The sequence below is a fragment of the Rutidosis leptorrhynchoides genome, chromosome 2 (assembly GCF_046630445.1).
Source record: "Rutidosis leptorrhynchoides isolate AG116_Rl617_1_P2 chromosome 2, CSIRO_AGI_Rlap_v1, whole genome shotgun sequence".
Classification (NCBI taxonomy): Eukaryota; Viridiplantae; Streptophyta; class Magnoliopsida; order Asterales; family Asteraceae; genus Rutidosis; species Rutidosis leptorrhynchoides.
Genome location: NC_092334.1, coordinates 612347145 through 612366721, shown reverse-complemented (window position 1 = coordinate 612366721; position 19577 = coordinate 612347145). Strand labels below are relative to the sequence as shown.

Here is a 19577-nt window from a genome sequence, read left to right as displayed (position 1 = left end):
AACATTTATTATATAAATATATATATATATATATAATATATATATATATATATATATATATATATATATATATATATATATATATATATATATATATATATATATATATATATCTATTTACAAATATTTTTTCATGAATCGTCGGGAACAGTCGAAGGTCCAATGAATGTATAGAAACAGTTCAAAAATTTTGAGACTCAGGATAACAGACTTAGCTTATCGTGTCAAAATATATTAAATCGTATCGAGAGTTCGGTTTAAAATTAGTCGAAATTTTCCGGGTCACTACATCACGTACCTTCATCGTTAACATCTTTTATCACTATCATCTTCATCTTCGGGATATTAATAGAAATGGAAACAGAATAGAAACGCAAAAACTTTTGCTGGGTCTGTGGTGGTTATGGCTTCGGTGATGGTGGTCGGCGGTGATGGGTTGCAGTGGTGGTGTTCGAATACCTTAACAGCGAAAAAAATATAAAAGTTTGATGGTGGTTTACAATTAAGAAGAGAGAGAGAGAGAGAGAGAGGAGAGAGATAGCGAGGGTGGGCTGTGGTGGTGATTATAGGTGGCAGCGATACGGTGGTTCAAGGTGGTGGTTTGATGGGTAGTGGCAAGGGTGTTGGACAATGGTGGTGGAAGCCGAGGGTGATGAGTGATGGTTGTCTTCGATGAGGTTTGCAGGAGTGTTTTAAGAGGTGGTGATGGTTTATATTCAAGCATATGTATATGTATACTATATATAGATATTAGATAGATAAGATAGGTGGTAGTCGGGTGTAAAAAGAAAAAGAAAACAGTAATACTTAATAATAATAATATAAAAATAAAATATCGTAACTCAATCATAGCACAATAAACTCATCGAATTAATCAATTAGGCACAGTAATTCAAATTATAATATAATTTAATATAATATATAAACGTATGAATTAGAATTAGCAGCCGTCATTTTGTTTTTAATCTACCTACAGTTTTATTAGGGATAGTATTTCGTGCTCCGTTGTTAAATGTGGCGGTTAAAAGTCTTCGAAATTTTTTTAAAATTTTACATTACATATATTTATTTATTTAAGTCATTAAATGTGAAAAATGTGGTCAAAAAAGGTTCGTTTGTTATTAGAGCTGAATCCTAACTAAAATGTACGGAGTATTAAAATTTATCAAATAGATTCTAAATATATTTTTAATAAGCTATAATTTATATAACTCATTTTCGAATCAACGTTTATTTTTAAATTCATATAAACTTGTATCTAAACCTGTTTAATAATGATCGAACCAATAAACGAGTATTACAATCGTTTAATTATTATATTTAAAATGAATTTATATATATATATATATATATATATATATATATATATATATAGATTCCTTTTAAATAACAACTTTATTATATCATTTATTATTTTACACTTTTAGTTCTAATGATTAAAACGTATATTATCATTTCAAGTTGTTATATATATACATATAATTATATATACACATTTATTTACAAACAATTGTTCGTGAATCGTCGGTAATAGTCGAGGTTTAATGAATATATAAAAACAGTTCAAAATTTTGAGACTCAGCTTATCATACTTTGCTTATCGTGTCAGAAAAATTAAATCATATTGCAAATTTGATTTAGAATAACTCGAAATTTTCCGGGTCGTTACAGTACCTACCCGTTAAGGAAATTTTGTTCTGAAATTTGATAGAGGTTGTCATGGCTGACAATAAGAATATTTTAATTAAGAATATGAGTTGAAAAATAGAGTTTTATCACCATTGAGTATTATTTTTGGGCAAATCTCGTAAATCAATTTATCTTAAAAATACTGTATAACGTTACTATTAATATAACAGAGCATCTGTAATCATATTCGAAACATCTACCTTTCAAATTAAAATAAAAAAATAAGGCTTAGGTCAACCTAGCCCTGCCGTTTCGACAAGTTTACCAACCTGGTCATTTGTGCAAATTCTTATTTATAGTAATTAATTAAGATAACCTGTTTTCAGGCATCGCGTTTGATAATATGAGTCAGCAGGGACACATGGACAAAACTCGAAAGTTACCAGTACTTAAGATAGCCAGTTGTCAGTTGTAGACAATCATATAGGGTATATAGGCTATATAAATTCTCTTTTCTTCCGATGTAGCCATGTAGGCTATATAGTTTCTTTTTTTCCAATATACACTATAAATATGATGACACGTAATCAACTTTTTTGGTTGAAGGCTAAAAAAGTATAATCGTTTATATTATTACACTTTTTGAAATTATATATAGCCGATAGTAAGACAAAAATGGGTATATAGCCTAAATCAGAACATTTGAAAAAGTATATAGCCTATTTTTTAACTTTATTCGATACAAGGAATAAGATGGGTAGGAAGTTGTGATTTTTTTATATATATGTGGGACCCAAATTAATTTGGTGGCCATATATGTATTCTCCGTTCCAAATCTATTGTTCGTTATTTCTTTTTTGGATGTTCTAAATTAATTTTTCACTTTATAAATGGAAAAAATAATGTGATAAAGTTCTTTTGTGCTCCTAATTTATATATGTAAGACAAAAAGATAGGTAAAAAGTAAGGGGTAAATTTAGCAATTGAACAAAAAGTACATGTAACAGGAATTTTTTCTTAAACTGTGTTTTTTTTGGAGACAATAAATTTGGGATGGAGGGAGTATACTGATTGATTACGGAGTATTTATTTTATTTTAATAATATTATTTATTTTGAATTTAATGTACTTTTAATAATAATAATAATAATATAAATAATATTTATATGTATATTAAGTTTAAATATAAAATAATAGAAAATGGGTCATGTGATAGAGAGTAAATATGTCATTGTTAAGAGTGGTGTGTTAAGAGTATGTAATGGAAAGAAAGTGAGGGGGAAATGAAGAGAAAGCTGATGTGAAACTGATGTAACAGTCTGTCCAGAAAAAGAAGGATGTTATGGTTAGAAATGGTCTCAGGAGGTTAAGAAACTATGTAAGGTCTACTTTTATACTACTCGTTCCATCCCAGATTAATTGTCTTTAAATAAAAACACGCAGTTTAAGAAATGTCATTATCACACTGTACTTTTTCTTCTGTACCTTTTTCTAACTTTACAGTTTTACCCTCAATTAATTAATTAGATATGCCTCTAACTTTTGTAATTTAATTAATTTATTAGGGACAATATTGTAAACTTCATCAAATTTACTTTCCAATTTTGAAGTGGACAATTAATTTAAAACAGTCTGAAAAAATATTGAACAATTAATCTAGAACGGAGGGTGTTACTCATATCATCTTTATATTTTTCATTCACCCTATGTGGGATTGAATTATGTGTTCCTCCTCCACTACTCCATTGTGATCGTGAATAGTCTCTCACATTGTTTAATGTTTACTACTCCGTAGAGTTTCTGTTTAGAAACTTTATTTTCTTATTCTCACTTTTATCATCTTTAGCTTTCGGACGTAATTTACATGAGTTGTATATAAGAGTAAAAAGTATATTTAGCATATGTTTATATCTAAGCCTTATAACCCAGTTGGGCCTAGTCCATTATTGTACTTGTAATTACCCTATCTTCTGTTACCACAACCAAGTTCTCCATTCCTATTGGCTGAAAAAAAATTGTTCATACTATTCATAACCCAATCCAAATGTGAGTCAACGAAAGTCAACAAGTCAATTAGTGAATTAGTCAAAAATTGTAGTCTTCACAGTACCGCATCTTTTGGGGGAAAACTATTCGCGGGTTTTTGGGGTAACCCACGTGTGTTTTTAATTCAAGGGAATGGGAATCGTGTACCTCTAACAGGAGGGTGTCGCCAGAAGTTGAAAAGTTGAGCACATAGGGATGGCCAACAACACCTCAGCATGTCTTCCCTGTCCTTCTTCTCCTGTTCTTGATTATCGACTTGGTTACTTACCTTCCCATTTGGTTTTTATTTTCCTCATTTACCAAATACCATTGGCTGGATATTTTCTACCTTCATCATCAGTTCATCTCAGGTTTGAATAACTATTCTTCATTTCTAATTTGTTTAGGTATTATTGGTTGTGAATCTGTTGATGTTTTACCGCTAATCGATTGCTTAATCCTTTGGTTATTGTTGTAGTGATTGTTGCTCTCTTTATTTTCAATTCAGGCTTCTTCCAGGTTAGTTTTTCTATTGTTTATGATTTTTTCAATTTATAACTTTGCTGTGCTTGGCTGTGCTTGGTCCTTTGATAGTGTGTGCTGCACTTTTAAAATTGGGTGCTGCATGTGTATAGTGCTGTATTTTTTTTTGTCTTCATAAATTGTTTTGGCTACTGCGGTAATGGGAAGAAGAAAAAGGAAAATAGGTAATGAGGGTGGTACTGTAGTTGATGGTTCTCTGTCTAGCTGTGGTGCTGATAATGGTGAGGTTATTTTGGATGGTTGTGTGGATAATCGTAGTGTTGAACCTCAGCCATGTTTTACTACTAAGAAACAAGCTGCTAGGAGAACCTCTATGCGTCGTGCGAATGTTAACACACCCTCCTCCTCTACTGAATTGATTTGTGTTCTTGGTAATACTGAAGGTGTGCTATATGTATCTATATTTGATGATTAGATATCTCTGCAACATGTTTCTATTTATTGATTGTTTTAGCTGATGTTGGTTTGTTGTTGTTGTTTGTTTAGGTTATGATTCTCCAACGTCTGTTACTACTCGGAGACAGGTTCACAGGAGAACCTCTATGCGTCAATTGAATGTTAGTTCATCCTCCTCGGTTACTTAGTTGAATACTGTCCTCCCAAATGCTAATGGTATGTTGTATGTATTTATATTTTATCATTGAGTATGTCTTGAATGGCTGTATTAATTAATTGTTTCACCTCAAATTGGTTCTACACTTTTTGTTTGTTTAGGTATGCCATGTACTAATCAGCAAAATGTAACCTGTGTTCCACCTATTGAACAACGAATTGGGCCAATATATACTATATCTGTAGCTTTCGACTCTTCAGGTTGTGCCTTTTCTAACATTTACATTATTTTTATGCCTGATGATGGTTGCATCGGAGCAGGAGTTGTATAGGGTTATATATGCTGCTTAGTTATGTGTTTGAAGAGTGTATTGTTTGCTGTATTCCTTCACTTTTATTTTAATATTGAACGTCCCCTGTTGCTTTCTATGTGCATTGACTACCAGTCACCATATTTGTTTGATTTGAGTGTATGAAACTAAAATCTCATTCAAAGACTTTAAAGGATGCGTTTAGTACTTATAAACAACATTGAATTACTTTTTTTGTTAATTGAGTATATAGAATTAAAGTGACGGTTACGGGTTTGGAAAAACCAATGGGTCACATAAACTGTATGTTTTATTCACACTGCATTATCTTTTTTACTAATTTGTATTTATTTCTTTGGTGAGTTCTACACGTTTATTTTACCAATCATGGTAATTCTTTTTTTTCACATTACTTCGCCTGAACAGCTAGCATTATTTTTTACATGTATTTGGTTCTTCTCTGCCTTTTTTAACCTTTTTTTGTACATCTCTTTCGCCTTTCTATCGTGATTTGGGCGATTGCGTTTGTGTATGTACACACTGTGATGTGTTGTTTTGGCGTGGGGAACGTATCAAGACACATTTCAAAGACAAGCAGCTTCACTTTCATCGTTGCTGTGAGAATGGCCGAGTTTCGTTACCACAATTTCAAGAGCCTCCTTTATTATTAAAACAACTTTTAGATTCTCGCTACTTCACCGATAACATCCGTGCTTACAATCAGATGTTCAGCATGACTTCTTATGGAGCAAAAACTGACGACACTATAGATGACGGCCGTTCGCCTTACGTTTTCAAAGTGTTCGGTCAGATTTATCACTGGATTGGTTCCATGTGTCCTCAGCAGGGGGTTCCACCGAGGTTTTTGCAGCTCTATATCTATGAAACTGATCATGAATTTGAAAATAGAATGTCTCATTTCGGTGGTCAGTATTTTAACCGTCTGTGTAGTTTAGTGGTATCTCAATTAATTGAGTTATTGGATACGCACAATGAATTGGTAAAATTGTTTCGTATAGCTAGGGACAAGTGCCGGGATTCTGAGGTTCCGACTTTTTGCGTGCGGTTGTTCAGTGTTAGTGGTTCTAGACAACACGCATTACCTACCTCAGATGCAATTGGCGCTATTGTTTTTGATAGTGGCCCTCGAGCTACCACTGATTACGATGTGATTGTTGAACCAAGGGGTGAAGTACCAAGGTGTATTAACAAGCTTCACCCCATGTACATGTCACCGCAGTTCCCTTTGATGTTCTTTTATGGTGAGCCAGGGTTCCATCTTGGTTTGATGTTGCGGGATGTTCCTGGTTCGCCAGCTGGCCGCGAAAGAAAAATGACTATGAACATGTACTACAACTATCAAATTCATGATAGGCTTGGTGTATACAGCTTGATGCTTAGGATGGGGCGACTTTTCCAACAGTATGTAGTTATGGTTTATTGTAGCATTGAATTAAATCGTATGGATTACATACGTCATAAGCAAAAAGATATACGAAATGAGTATCTATCTGGTTTGTATGATGCCATTGATAGGGGGGACCAAACCGGTGCAAATGTTGGTAGCAGGACGATACTCCCTGCTTCATTTACCGATGGGCCACGCTATATGTATAGTCATTACTTGGATGCTCTTGCTATTTGTAGAGTATATGAAAATCCTCAGTTTTTTATCACATTTACTTGTAATGTTAAATGGCCAGAGATCGCTCGGTTTTTGCAACCATACACGCTCCTTACTCCCTCGGATCGCGCAGATGTTGTTACTCGTGTATTCCACTTAAGAGTCGGAGAGTTTGTCGCATTCTTAAAAGAAGAACAGCCTTTGGTGTATTCAGAGGAGGTATTTTTCAATTCAAACTATTTCTACTTATACCATTTTGTTAACATTCACATATCTTTGCTGTGTTGTATTGCATGGATAACATAGCTCATGTTTTCCTTTTTGATGTTTCAGTCCTCTATGCGATCGAGTTTCAGAAGCGAGGTTTGCTGCATTGTCATATGTTATTGTGGGTTCATTTGCCTCCATTGTGTCCTATAAATCAGCGCATAGACGATTACATATCAGCCGAGTTACCTGATCCTAGAACTGATCTAGTTGGCTATGCAGTTATCTATGCAACTATGATGCACGGTCCTTGTGGCCTGGCAAAGTCAAGTGCACCATGCATGGAACTATCTGATTGCTCAAAGAAGTTCCCTAAATTATATAATAGCAAAACTTATTTTGACGCTGATGGACGCGCTCACTATCGGCGGCGTAACACTGGGATTTATGCCACCAGAAGCGGGGTGAAGCTCGATAATAGTTACATTGTCCACTACAATCTGCTTCTATGTCTAACTTTTTATGCTCATATAAATGTTGAGTTTTGTGGTTGGACAATGCTCATCAAGTATCTGTTTAAGTACATTTCAAAAGGAACCGATCGTGTTGCTGCTCGCATAACAAGGCCTGTGGGCAATACCGATGCTCAACAATCACAGGTTCCCAAGGCCATCGATGAGATTCAGAATTTCATTGACGCCCGCTTTATTTGCCCTCATGAAGCTTGCTGGCGTATATTTAATTTCCCGATTCATCATCGTGAGCCAGCAGTCTAGATTCTTGGCGTACTTTTAGAAAATATGCAACTGCTGACATTTCACGTGCATGACCCGCTTGAATCCATTATTCAAATGAACCCAACGAAGAAGACGACGCTCACTCAATGGCTGCATTATAATGCTTCTTTTAGTGCAGGCCATCATCTAACTTACCTAGATTTTCCTCTGGAGTTTGTTTGGTATGATGGAAACAAGTGTTGGAAACAAAGGAAAAACTTGAAGAAACCTTGTATTGGAAGTTTAACGTATATACATCCAGCATTTGGGGAGGCTTTTTTCTTGAGAATGCTCCTTTGCCATCAAAAGGGCGGCAAAAGCTTCGCAGACATAAGAACAGTCAATAATATTGTACATTCTACATATCGATCGGCATGCTAGGCTATTGGTTTACTCAGTGATGATAAAGATTGGTCAACTGCTCTTGAAGATGCTTCTGTATCTGCGTCTTCGTCTGAGCTCCGCTCGGTTTTCGCAAACATTTTAATGTACTGTTCGGTAACAAACCCATTGAATCTATGGGAAAAACACTGGAAACTTATGTCTGATGATATTTCCATCAGGGCTGCTACTTCATTGAACATGTCAAAATTGCATATAAATACTGAAGAACTCCATAATTTTGTTTTGTATGAGGTTGAGCTTCTTTTAAATCAATGTTCAAGGTCAATAGCTGAGTATGGGTTGCCTTCGTTGCCGTCAGACCTCCTGTTAGATCTTGCCAATCGGTTGATTATGGAGGAGAAAAATTATGATCGGGAATCACTTGAAATGGAACGCATACAACTTGAGAGCATAATGAATTCGAAACAAAAAATAGTGTACGATCTGATTACACGAGCCTTGTATGCTCAGTCAACTGAATTGATATTCGTTTATGGGCATGGCGGTACGGGTAAGACATTCTTATGGAAGGCGATTATTACAGCATTGAGAGCAAGGGGTAAAATTGTTCTTGCTGTAGCATCATCTGGTATTGCATCCCTTCTTTTGCCATCAGGGCGAACGGCACATTCTCGATTCAAACTTCCATTGGTTCTCACTGATGAATCGATGTGCAATGTCAAGAAAAATACTCAAATGGCTAATTATTACAAAAGACTGACCTAATTGTGTGGGATGAGGCACCGATGAACAATAGACGGTGTTTCGAGGCACTAGATCGAAGCCTTAGGGATATTTTAGACAACAATGATGTCGTTTTAGGAGGTATGTCTGTTGTTTTAGGTGGGAATTTCAAACAAACTTTGCCTATCAAAAAAAGGGGTCGAAGGAAGATATATTGGATGCCTCCATTACTAGCTCATATTTGTGGCAAGAATTCAAGCTCTTTACCCTCACAGAAAACATGTGGCTGCAACGACCTGGCCTAACATTGTTAGAAAAGAAAGAAATTTCTGATTTCTCTGACTGGTTGCTTAGCATTGGCAACGGTCAAGTAGGGTCAACTGATGTGCAAGATCCAGAGAACGCCAGGTGGGTACAAATTCCCGATGAATATTGCATCCCCGACAACGAAGACGGCCTTGCAAATCTAATCTCATTTATATATCCTCGTGAATCGCTACAAAATCCAACAGCTGTCGAGCTTCAACAAAAAGCAATTGTTTGCCCAAAGAATGATTCAGCTGATGCAATAAATAAAACCATTGTCGATATGGTTGACGGGCCGATTAAAACTTACCATAGTTTAGACACTGTGATGCCGCATGGAAATGATGGTGGTGAATCAGAACTCCTATACCCTGTTGAATACCTGAATACATTAAATTTTCCCTGTCTTCCACCGCACGCGCTAGAGCTAAAAATCGGTGTACCAGCTATTTTGCTTAGAAATGTTAATGTTGGTTGTGGGCTTTGTAATGGAACAAGGATGATAGTTACTCAACTATTATCTAAATCAGTTGAATGTGAAATAATTACAGGAACACGAGTTGGTCAGAAAGTTTTCCTCCCTATGATGGGCCTCGTATACAAAGATGCGGCACTTCCTTATATTTTAAAAATACAGCAACTTCCGATTAAAATATCATACGCAATGACTATAAACAAAAGCCAGGTTCAATCTCTTAGTAAGATAGGGGTCTACTTACCAAAACCTATTTTTAGTCATGGCCAGTTGTACATTGTGCTATCAAGAGCCACATCGCGGGATGGTCTTAGGTTACTTATAAAGGAGCATGAAAATCAAGGTCCAAACATGACGAAGAATATAGTCTACAACGATTTTCTGTTAACACTTAGCGATTTTGAGATCCACTTACCGTGCTAGCATTGCATGTCAAAGAAACCCATAACCATCGATCTATACTACTTACTTCCAATGTATTTTTTTACAGCCAGTATTAATATCATATTTATTTTAATAGTATGGAACAAATCACTCCACTTGCACAACTGGCAGCCGGTGACAGGAATAGGATAATTGAAGCTAAGGTTTATCGCAAATGGGTGACCCGTAACTACCACACTCAAGCTCCAACCGGTTACTGATGCATAATCCTTGGTGAAATAATAATGTTCGTTTTCTTAAAATTTGCTACATTTATGTTACATTATTTGTCATATAAAAAAAACTGCTGCTCCATACATTAAAACATTTGCAGAACTACCCTATGGTGGTGAACATGAGGTTCAATGACATGGAGTTCCTCGATGGACAGATGCAACTAAACGCATTGTACAGGATCCGCAACTTCTCATGTCATGCAACAAGTAGATGGAAAAAATATTGCTTGGTCCAACAACTTTGGCGTTCGACCGTAATACAACTTTTGAACATCTTCCTGATGCAATCTTCCATGACCATTATTTCTAGTTTGTCGCATACAATCAATTACGCTCGCATATTCCAAACACTACTTTGCTCGCTGGTAATTTTTTCTATTATGCCTGGTAAATTAAATGCCTAAATTAGTTTGAACACTTACGTTGTGTTTATTGAATAGATTATATTAGATGCATTGATCGACTTGAGGATCCTGTCGTGACTAGGGATGTTAACCGCAATCAACTTATAAGGAGGACAATTGATCTCACAAACCTCAAGTAACAAAAGTTTTATAATTTTCGTAAAACTAGCTGTACCATAACTTGACTGTATTTTTAAAATCATCATTCAATTTCCAATTACAAAAAAAAAAAAAAACTTGTCTGTATTTATTTGCAGTGGCGACGCCGTTCAGGTTACCCTTTAGAACGAACTGGCCACGAATTTCGATGCAGAAGCATACGACTCCATGGAAAAACCTGTTATCCTGGCAGTCACTTCTTGCCGACCAAAAATATTTCTAGGTGCATCACAACTCATGAAAATAACACTATAACTATTCGCATAACAAATTCTTCTAACAAATTATTAATGCCACTCTTGCTGTTACCATTATTATCATTATTATTATTATTATTGTTGTTCTTACTATTACTATTAGTACTATTATTAGTATTACTATTGTTATTATTAGTGTGATTCTTATTTATCACTTTAGCTGTTAGTGGTCTTAGATGATCGGATTTGGCCGCGCTTATATAACAATGATTCGATTTTTTTACAAAACGAATATTCGGCGATATTTGTTTAGTATTCTGCTCCTAATTTTTTTATGCAGCTTTATCATTACCTTTATTGAAATTTGGTTTTATTTGTCCTTCTTGAAGGTGAACTTCAGCTTAATGCAACCCAAGCAACACACTGCTACTTCAATCCGCTGATCATAGAGTATCTTGATTCAATCAACGAGTAAGCATACCTGTTAAACTAGCATCATTAAAGTTTGCAATTTGAGCAATAATAGATACCATAAATAGGCACACGTAAAGGTATTTAGCAAACCCACCACTGGAAATCAACCGACAAAGGTCACCCAACATGGAGCTAGAGAGCTATCGCAACAGATACCCAATATCTGTTCTGCTCACTCATAACTTGAACAATTACAGGGTACGTATAGTGGTTAACTACTTATTAACCTATTAAACCTTTGAAACCAGCTGGTCATTACATGTTTGTTTTACAGAATGTAGAATTCACTTGTGAAGCAACCATTGAGCAAGTGGCAGGAAACAGAGATTGGTTTTACAAATCCTGCAGAACCCATGGGACACAACCCTTAAAGCACCGCCCAAGTTCAGATGCAGAACCCATGGGACACAACCAACTTGCAGGCACGGTTAAGTAAAATTCAATGTAACGTTATATTCTCTTTTTCCATCAACAAATTACATTTATTTAACATGTATTACAGTTATTGCTTTAAGGCACTTGTGAACGACACGTCAAGCCCTGCATCCTTCACCTTTTTCTCCGATGCTGGTAATGCAATTGTTGGGCACACATGCAATGACCTTGTGACAATCCAGGGTTTCGATCAATCTCATGAACTCCCTCCAATCATATAAGCTATTCAAGGACAGAAGCACACTTTTTAGTTTAAATACAATCCGCAATCAAGAAAACGATACCCCGAATTTGTTGTGGTCAGGCTGCTTGATGAACCTGCTCCAGAAACACCAGACATTCAAACCTCTAATAACTCAACAGACATTGGAACACCACCGAAAGGTTACACTTTGTCTTCGATATGAACATTTTTAGATCATAGCACGCAATCTCATAATCACTTTTCTGTATCGCAGTCACGCCACTAGAGTCCACACCTCCACCGAAAGATGATCTGCAGGCTCCGAAACAACCAAAGGAGGGGCCATCTCGAAAATCAACTAGGCGGGTTCTATTTCCTACGACTCCATCACCGGTAGATGAATCAACAAAGAAGAAGCGTGTTTAGTTGCGCAGACTAGCAACTTCTAGGCGTTAGTATATTTTCCTCTTTTGTGTACTCAACGGCAAAACTTGGAATGTTTGTGCCTTCTTTTTGTAGTCAATCTCCCGCTTACTATGCCTGTAGTTTTTAAATAATTTTTCTGAATGATGTATGAAACGCTAGCAAGCATCGTAGTGTTGTAAAACCCAAAACAAATATGTATGTAAATTATGTGTGCTTTTACGTTTTCCTGTCGCTACCTCAGATTGCTTATTAACAACCACCTATATTATGAAAATCGAAAAAAACTTAATATCTTTGTAAATGTAATTGGTTGGAAAATACAAAGTTTAGCATGGACGTTAAGTATATACTTAAATATTTTACTTTTGATTTATGAGAAATTAAGTAACTAATATGTTCAAATATTGGGCCAACTCAAATAATCCTTTTTGATCCAAAATTACACATCCTCAAGCATAAACCCATACATTTTATTGTTATTATTATAAATTTTAATTATTATATTATGTATTATATTAATATTATAGTTAACCCCAAAATATCTACCAAAAAAATACTATATTATTTAGAAGATCAAGTGATCTTTCTTCACCTACTCCACACCTCCGCTACCTCTTTAAACTTACCTGCACACTCCACCATCACCTTACTTAGCAAAACACGTCGCCTACCAACACACATCAACAGCAATGGAGAAATCAGGTTAGTCTCTTATCTCTGAATGCATTTTGGTTACTTTACTGTGAATGTAGCGCCTGATATATATAATAGGGTTTATTGATTTCCAAACCTGATATTCTTTAGAGTTTATATGTAAAGAAATTCAGTCTTAGGGGTTAAAATTACACGCATAAACCTGCAATACCGACAACAATGATATGCTTAGTTCGTATAATGACAAGTTATATTATGAACTTTAAAGCTGAGAAACTAACTCATTTTATTTAGGGTTTCTAATAACACCGTATCTTACTCAAAACTTTTCAATAAACCAATTCTTATGCGGCTTAATTGCATTTTTTCTTTCTTCATATGCACAGAAATTAAGTGTGTACCTAAACTTACGTGCCTTTTTCAATCACATTATATATGTATTATTTTATAAGTGTTACCTTTGTTTCGATTTTTAGTAAGTGATTATTGAGATCTTCATAGCTTTACATCTTTTCTGATGCTTCGAGGTTTATTCGAAAGTTAGGATTCGATAAATTATAATTATAAATTGCATGATCTGCCACAACAGATTTACCTAGAAACCAACTTGCTAGAGCTGAAAGGTTCAATATCTGGAGCACCATCTTCAACACGTTTATGTTCTTCTCAATACCAGAGGGACCTATCCTGGTGAGTTACTTAACTGTACTTTGATCCTATTACCTCTAATGCTCGTATTTCTCTAAAAGACTAATTAGATATTCAGCAGTATTTTTTGTATTTTTGTAAGTACTTGCCTTTTTTTGCCATGAATTGTACTATCTTATATGATAATATACCTCATGATTCCGATCAACATCGATTTAGATTAAATCAATAACGTGACCGCCTCTAATACGACACAAAATTTATATTCATAATTTATAGTTATATTTATATCTACCATCAAACAAGAACAAATCGAAGTGTCGTAATAATTAATCCATTGTATATTTTATGTTTTTACAAGTTATATATTTGGAATGATGTAACAAATATAATGCAAATATTATTTAGGAATTGACTGAGGATCTTAATAAAATCCCGTAGCTGAAGGCAAACTGCAGCTACCCTTGTCTCGATCTCAACGGAAAAAGGCATTTGTGGGGTTTGGGGGAGGCAGCAGGTGTCGACAGTAAGCATTTGTTAGTTTCTACCGGATGGCTTGACTTTGTGGCGGAGAATGGGTATCATGTCGGTGATAGGTGTATGATTGGGTTTTCCCGGGAGCTCTTCACGTTCTTCATGGTCTTGGATAAGTATCACCCGTTGTAATCATCTGTTTAGGTTTCAAACTCTTTTGATGCTGCAAATAGTGTATCTTTTATGCAGATGCAATCGTCAATAGCTACAACAACTGACGACAATGGCTGGGTTTTTTTTTGGGTGCATAGTTAGAAGGCAACACCCAAAAAACAATTGCATATTTTTTGTAACACTGTAACTATTCCAGCTTACTGTTTTGCACTCCTTAACTTGTAATCGTAAACACGTTGCCAATGTAAATTATCGCAGCTTGCTTAGTATTGCGTTGATCTTTCTTTATAAGTTTGTGTGACGACCCGGAAATTTCCGACCAAATTTAAACTTAACCTTTATATGTTTCCGACACGATAAGCATAATTTGTAATGTTGAATCTCAAAAAGTTTGGAACTACATTCATGTAATCAATTACCCTTTGACCGTGTTCGACGATTCACGAACAATTATGAGTATATAGATATGTATATATAATATATAATATTAACTGAAAACATTAACAAAGTATTAGATATATGATACTTTACATGAACGTATTTGTTTCGATATATTTATCGACAGAATTAAGAGATAATATCAAATGATTGAATTATCAGATACATTATGATATGATTACAGGCCTATGTTATGAGGTCCACTGTGATTTAAGAAATCTATTCTTTTTGACAACATTCGAAAAATGGTAAAGTGATTTATAAGTAAGAACAAATGTGTCAATTAACGGAAACTAGACAAGAGTTAGTGGAAATTCCTGTTTAATTTACAAGGCATGTTTTATAATATTTTTCTCGTGACCTTGATAAGATAACTATGTTAACTTTCATTTTATTTAATATGAAAATAAGAACGTGGAGTGTAAATAACTTAGATGTTGGATATCGACAAGTTAAGTAACTCGACATTTTTCATTAAGATGATTTCATACGTTTATTTAACCTTTGGACTTTACCCCATGCTTCACCAACAGACTGTAATTTAAAAACTTGAAACCTATTATGAATATATATAATTCTACTTTTCTAAAATGTTTTATGATATAACGATTTCTATTATTTTATCCTTTTAACAAAATGATTCTTAAATATATTTAGTTTTGGAAAACAAAATTTTCATATTTATTTGATTTAGTTTCAAAAGTACAAAAAACGTTTTCAGTTTAAAAAGAACTTTATTATTAAAACGTATATATCTTTTATAAATATCTAGAACTACTTTTGACAACTCATTACTTAACCAGTATGATAAAGATAACGATATTTATATTTTATTTTATTAAATATATATAACGATTTAAATTAATATTATATATATTTATACGCGTATTATACGTACATAGTTTTATACTTTTACTATATACTTTAACTTTACATTTACTTACTTTTACTTTACATTAACTTTAATAATTCATACTTTAATAATTCACTTTAATAATTCATACTTTAATAATTCACTTTAATAATTAATACTTTAATAATTCACTTTAATAATTCATACTTTAATAATTTACTTTAATAATTCATACTTTAATAATTCACTTTAATAATTTATACGTTAATAATTCACTTTAATAATTCAAAAATCTATTATAAATAGAATTCAATAGTTTTCATTATTTCATAGAAACTTGAAAATATATTTCTCTAAACTTTCTTAATCGAATTACATATATATATATTTTCTTTGTATTATTTCAAGATATTATTAGTATACATAAAATACTACGACGGAGTTATATTCAGACGATTTCAAAATAAGTTTTCAAACGGGATAGAGCTAAGAAAATTATGGTTTATAGCTATGGAGGTTATGGGTATTGATCGAGGGTATTGCTCGTGAGGTCAACCTAACGTTTATCATTTTTGTTGCGTCTACGTACTTTCCTGCAATATTGAATCACAATATTGATACGTTCGTGAATCCGAGACAAACCCTGCATTTGTTCAGTGCCGTGATATACATAATTGCTACGAAATACAGTATTGTGAGTTTCATTTGCTCCCTTTTATATATATTTTTGGGACTGAGAATACATGCGCTGTTTTTATAAATGTTTTACGAAATAGGCACAAGTACTAAAACTAACTCTATGTGGGTTTAAACCAGAAATATACCCTTAGCTTGGTAACATTAAACTACTTGTCTATGTACGGTAGGCGCGAATCCTAAAGATAGATCTATTGGGCCTGACAAACCCCATCCTGACTATGGGATGCTTTAGTACTTCGAGGTTATTTTAAACACACATGATCTGGTGTACTTCAGAGGGTAAAACATGAACGTTAAGGCTTGTTACCGGGTGCCTACAACTTATAGAATACTTTTATACACTTGCGAGTGTACATATGTTTATAAATGGAAATCTTGTGGTCTATTAAAATATTGAAATGATTGTTATGATAAACCTATGAACTCACCAACCTTTTGGTTGACACTTTTAAGCATGTTTATTCTCAGGTATGAAAGAAATCTTCCGCTGTGCATTAGCTCATTTTAAGGATATTACCTGGAGTCATTCATGACATACTTTGAAAGACGTTGCATTCGAGTCGTTGAGTTCATCAAGATTAATATTAAGTCAATTATAGTTGGATGTAATATGAAATGGTATGCATGCCGTCAATTTTTGATGTAAAGAAAGTTTGTCTTTTAAGAACGAATGCAATGTTTGTAAAACGTATCATATAGAGGTCAAATACCTCGCGATGTAATCAACTATTGTAAATCGTTTATAATGTATATGAACGGGTCCTTTCAGTTGGTATCAAAGCGGTGGTCTTAGCGAACCAGGTCTTGCATTAGTGTGTCTAACTGATAGTTGTTAAGATGCAATAGTGAGTCTGGACTTCGACCGTGTCTGCATGTCAAATGTTTTTCTTATCGTTTTTAGTCGGAAATCATCTACTTACCATCCTTAGGAAATTATCTACTTATCATTCTTAAGTCTAGACGCGTTTTCCTATATTTATTGCATAATAGTGTATAGACGAATTCTTATCTTAGCATATCTGTTACTGTGAACTTTGACTGACATCTTTCAAAGATTCCTCCGTAATTTATGGGATTTTGGTATTATATATACATATGTAAATTATGTATTGAAGAATACCAAATCTAAATTCTACAATCTATTTCATACAAAAAAATTCTTTCCCTGGTCATACAAGATGGATCCCTCAACCAGTTCGAGTTCCTCGGATTCCGACAGCTATGTCAATATGGATTTCCACATGAGCTCCGAAAGCAGCGTGACCGGAATGAATCAACCAATTAGCCATCATCTATTCTGGATGAATTGGGGATGGGTTCGTAATCTACTTAACCATTGGAGACAAGAAGAAGGCGATCCCTTTCATCCACCACATTGCCCTCTTGGCAATGAACCTGAAGCACTTACCGGCGAACCTGCCCGAAACACCATTTTCTCTCTCATTTCCAGAGTATCTCGTCATGATTGTATACTACACCAAATTCTAGATCTTATTTATCTGCTCGTCCGAACCGACAATCACCCCGGTGTAATAGAAGAAGTCAACGAGCTTCGCGCTCGGGTAGTGGCTTTGGAGAATATGGTGCAAAGGTTACAAACACCAGCAGCAGCACCAGCAGCATAACCAGTACCACCATCAACAATATCAACAGTACCATTACCACCACCAACAACAACCGCATCGCAAACCTCAACTTCACAATCTGTCCCACGAGCATCGACGTCATACGCCATGTAGATACCAAGGAATACCACAACGATGAAGTATTGATTCATAACTTCATTGGGGAAACATTCTACGGCGATTATGTAATTTCTAAAGTTTAGAAATTATCTATCCTCGCCTTAACCATAAATCAAATGAGTTTAATTTAATATTAACTCATTAAATCAATATTACATCTGAAGAAATATACACATATATATTTCCATAAAGACTGTAATAAAATTCTTTTGTACAAAATATTAATTGTGAATTTTTTTTTAACGGGTAGGTAATACCCGAGAGATATATAAATTCACAATTGATATGTTACATTCTTCGAATCTGATTTAGCAAATCATCCATTATACTCCCTACTTTCACAACAATATACATTCTTTTATAAAAATCAAAACAACCATACTCATTCAAAATCTAATTACATATTCTGATTTTGAAATCTCAGAATTCGATTCAAAATATATAACCGAAATCGTCACTCTTAGATTCCTACATCTTTTAAAACTATACTTTGACTTCAAAACTGTCCTAGAACCTCATTTCTATTCATGGAACTCACAAAAATATTTGTATCATTCAAAATCTTAGAACATCATATGTATATTAACAATTACAATATGTGTTTAAACACTTCGAAATTCCTAAAGACATGCGAGATGATGATCCAACCACACATTACCCAATGTCGTGCACCTGAAAAGCTCTCGAAACCAAAGTTATAGTTTAACACGTATCCGTGTCAGATCCTTTGATATTTATTACCAAATATAATTTTTCAATCTCTTTCCAAAATAGACAGTTTTGTCACAGCTCCAGCAAATCACCTTCATTTGTTTATACGAATAAACCGTTCATCATGGTTACCGGGGAACCTTTCATATCTCGCCACATTAGCAGTAAACTTATCAACAACTTCATTAACCTTTGACTTAAGCCTCTCCGAAATGCCACTATACTTATTCATTAAAACCCCATCATGTACTCACCTACATCCTGTAACAATAACTGTCACACCAATTAATGGGAATTAGCAATCAGTATTTTGAATTTCGCGACAATTTTACGTCAAAAGTTATATGTATACATATAACGTCTATCTCCTAGACTTACATACTTCGAATGTGAATTTTCTGAAAAACATCCCAAACCATGAACTAGTTCTCCGAAATTGGAAAAATGCTGATGAAGCAGCAAAAACTGTAAACAACTTTAACAGTCAAAAGTTTGATGATAAAGAATAGTATGGTGGTAAAGCTGAGGAAAAAGAGAAGGTTTGAAACTGGAAAACGGATTGAGCAGACCATGAAGGAGGCTGTGGACAAATCACAAAGACTAAACCTGCCTTCAAAGGATCCAAATGATTCAGTGTCTACTGAAATCGTTAGCAAACAACTTACTTCTTATTCTAAACCTTCACAGATAAATCTTCTTCATCATCCATATTATCGTATCTTTTATT

The 19577-nt window shown here is 34.3% G+C and overlaps 2 protein-coding genes across 2 annotated transcripts; both read left to right on the top strand.

Moving 5' to 3' along the window:
* Positions 1–4336: 4336 nt before the first annotated feature.
* LOC139890017 (uncharacterized) lies at positions 4337–7667 on the top strand. Its single transcript, XM_071872923.1, has 5 exons — positions 4337–4580; positions 4684–4754; positions 5638–6903; positions 7018–7047; positions 7110–7667. Exons 1-5 carry the CDS (start codon positions 4337–4339, stop codon positions 7665–7667), a joined length of 2169 nt encoding a protein of 722 aa, XP_071729024.1.
* A 24-nt stretch (positions 7668–7691) lies between these two features.
* Positions 7692–8777, top strand: LOC139890016 (uncharacterized). Its single transcript, XM_071872922.1, has 2 exons — positions 7692–8006; positions 8049–8777. The coding sequence occupies exons 1-2, from the start codon at positions 7692–7694 to the stop codon at positions 8775–8777; spliced, it is 1044 nt and encodes a 347-aa protein (XP_071729023.1).
* Positions 8778–19577: the final 10800 nt, after the last annotated feature.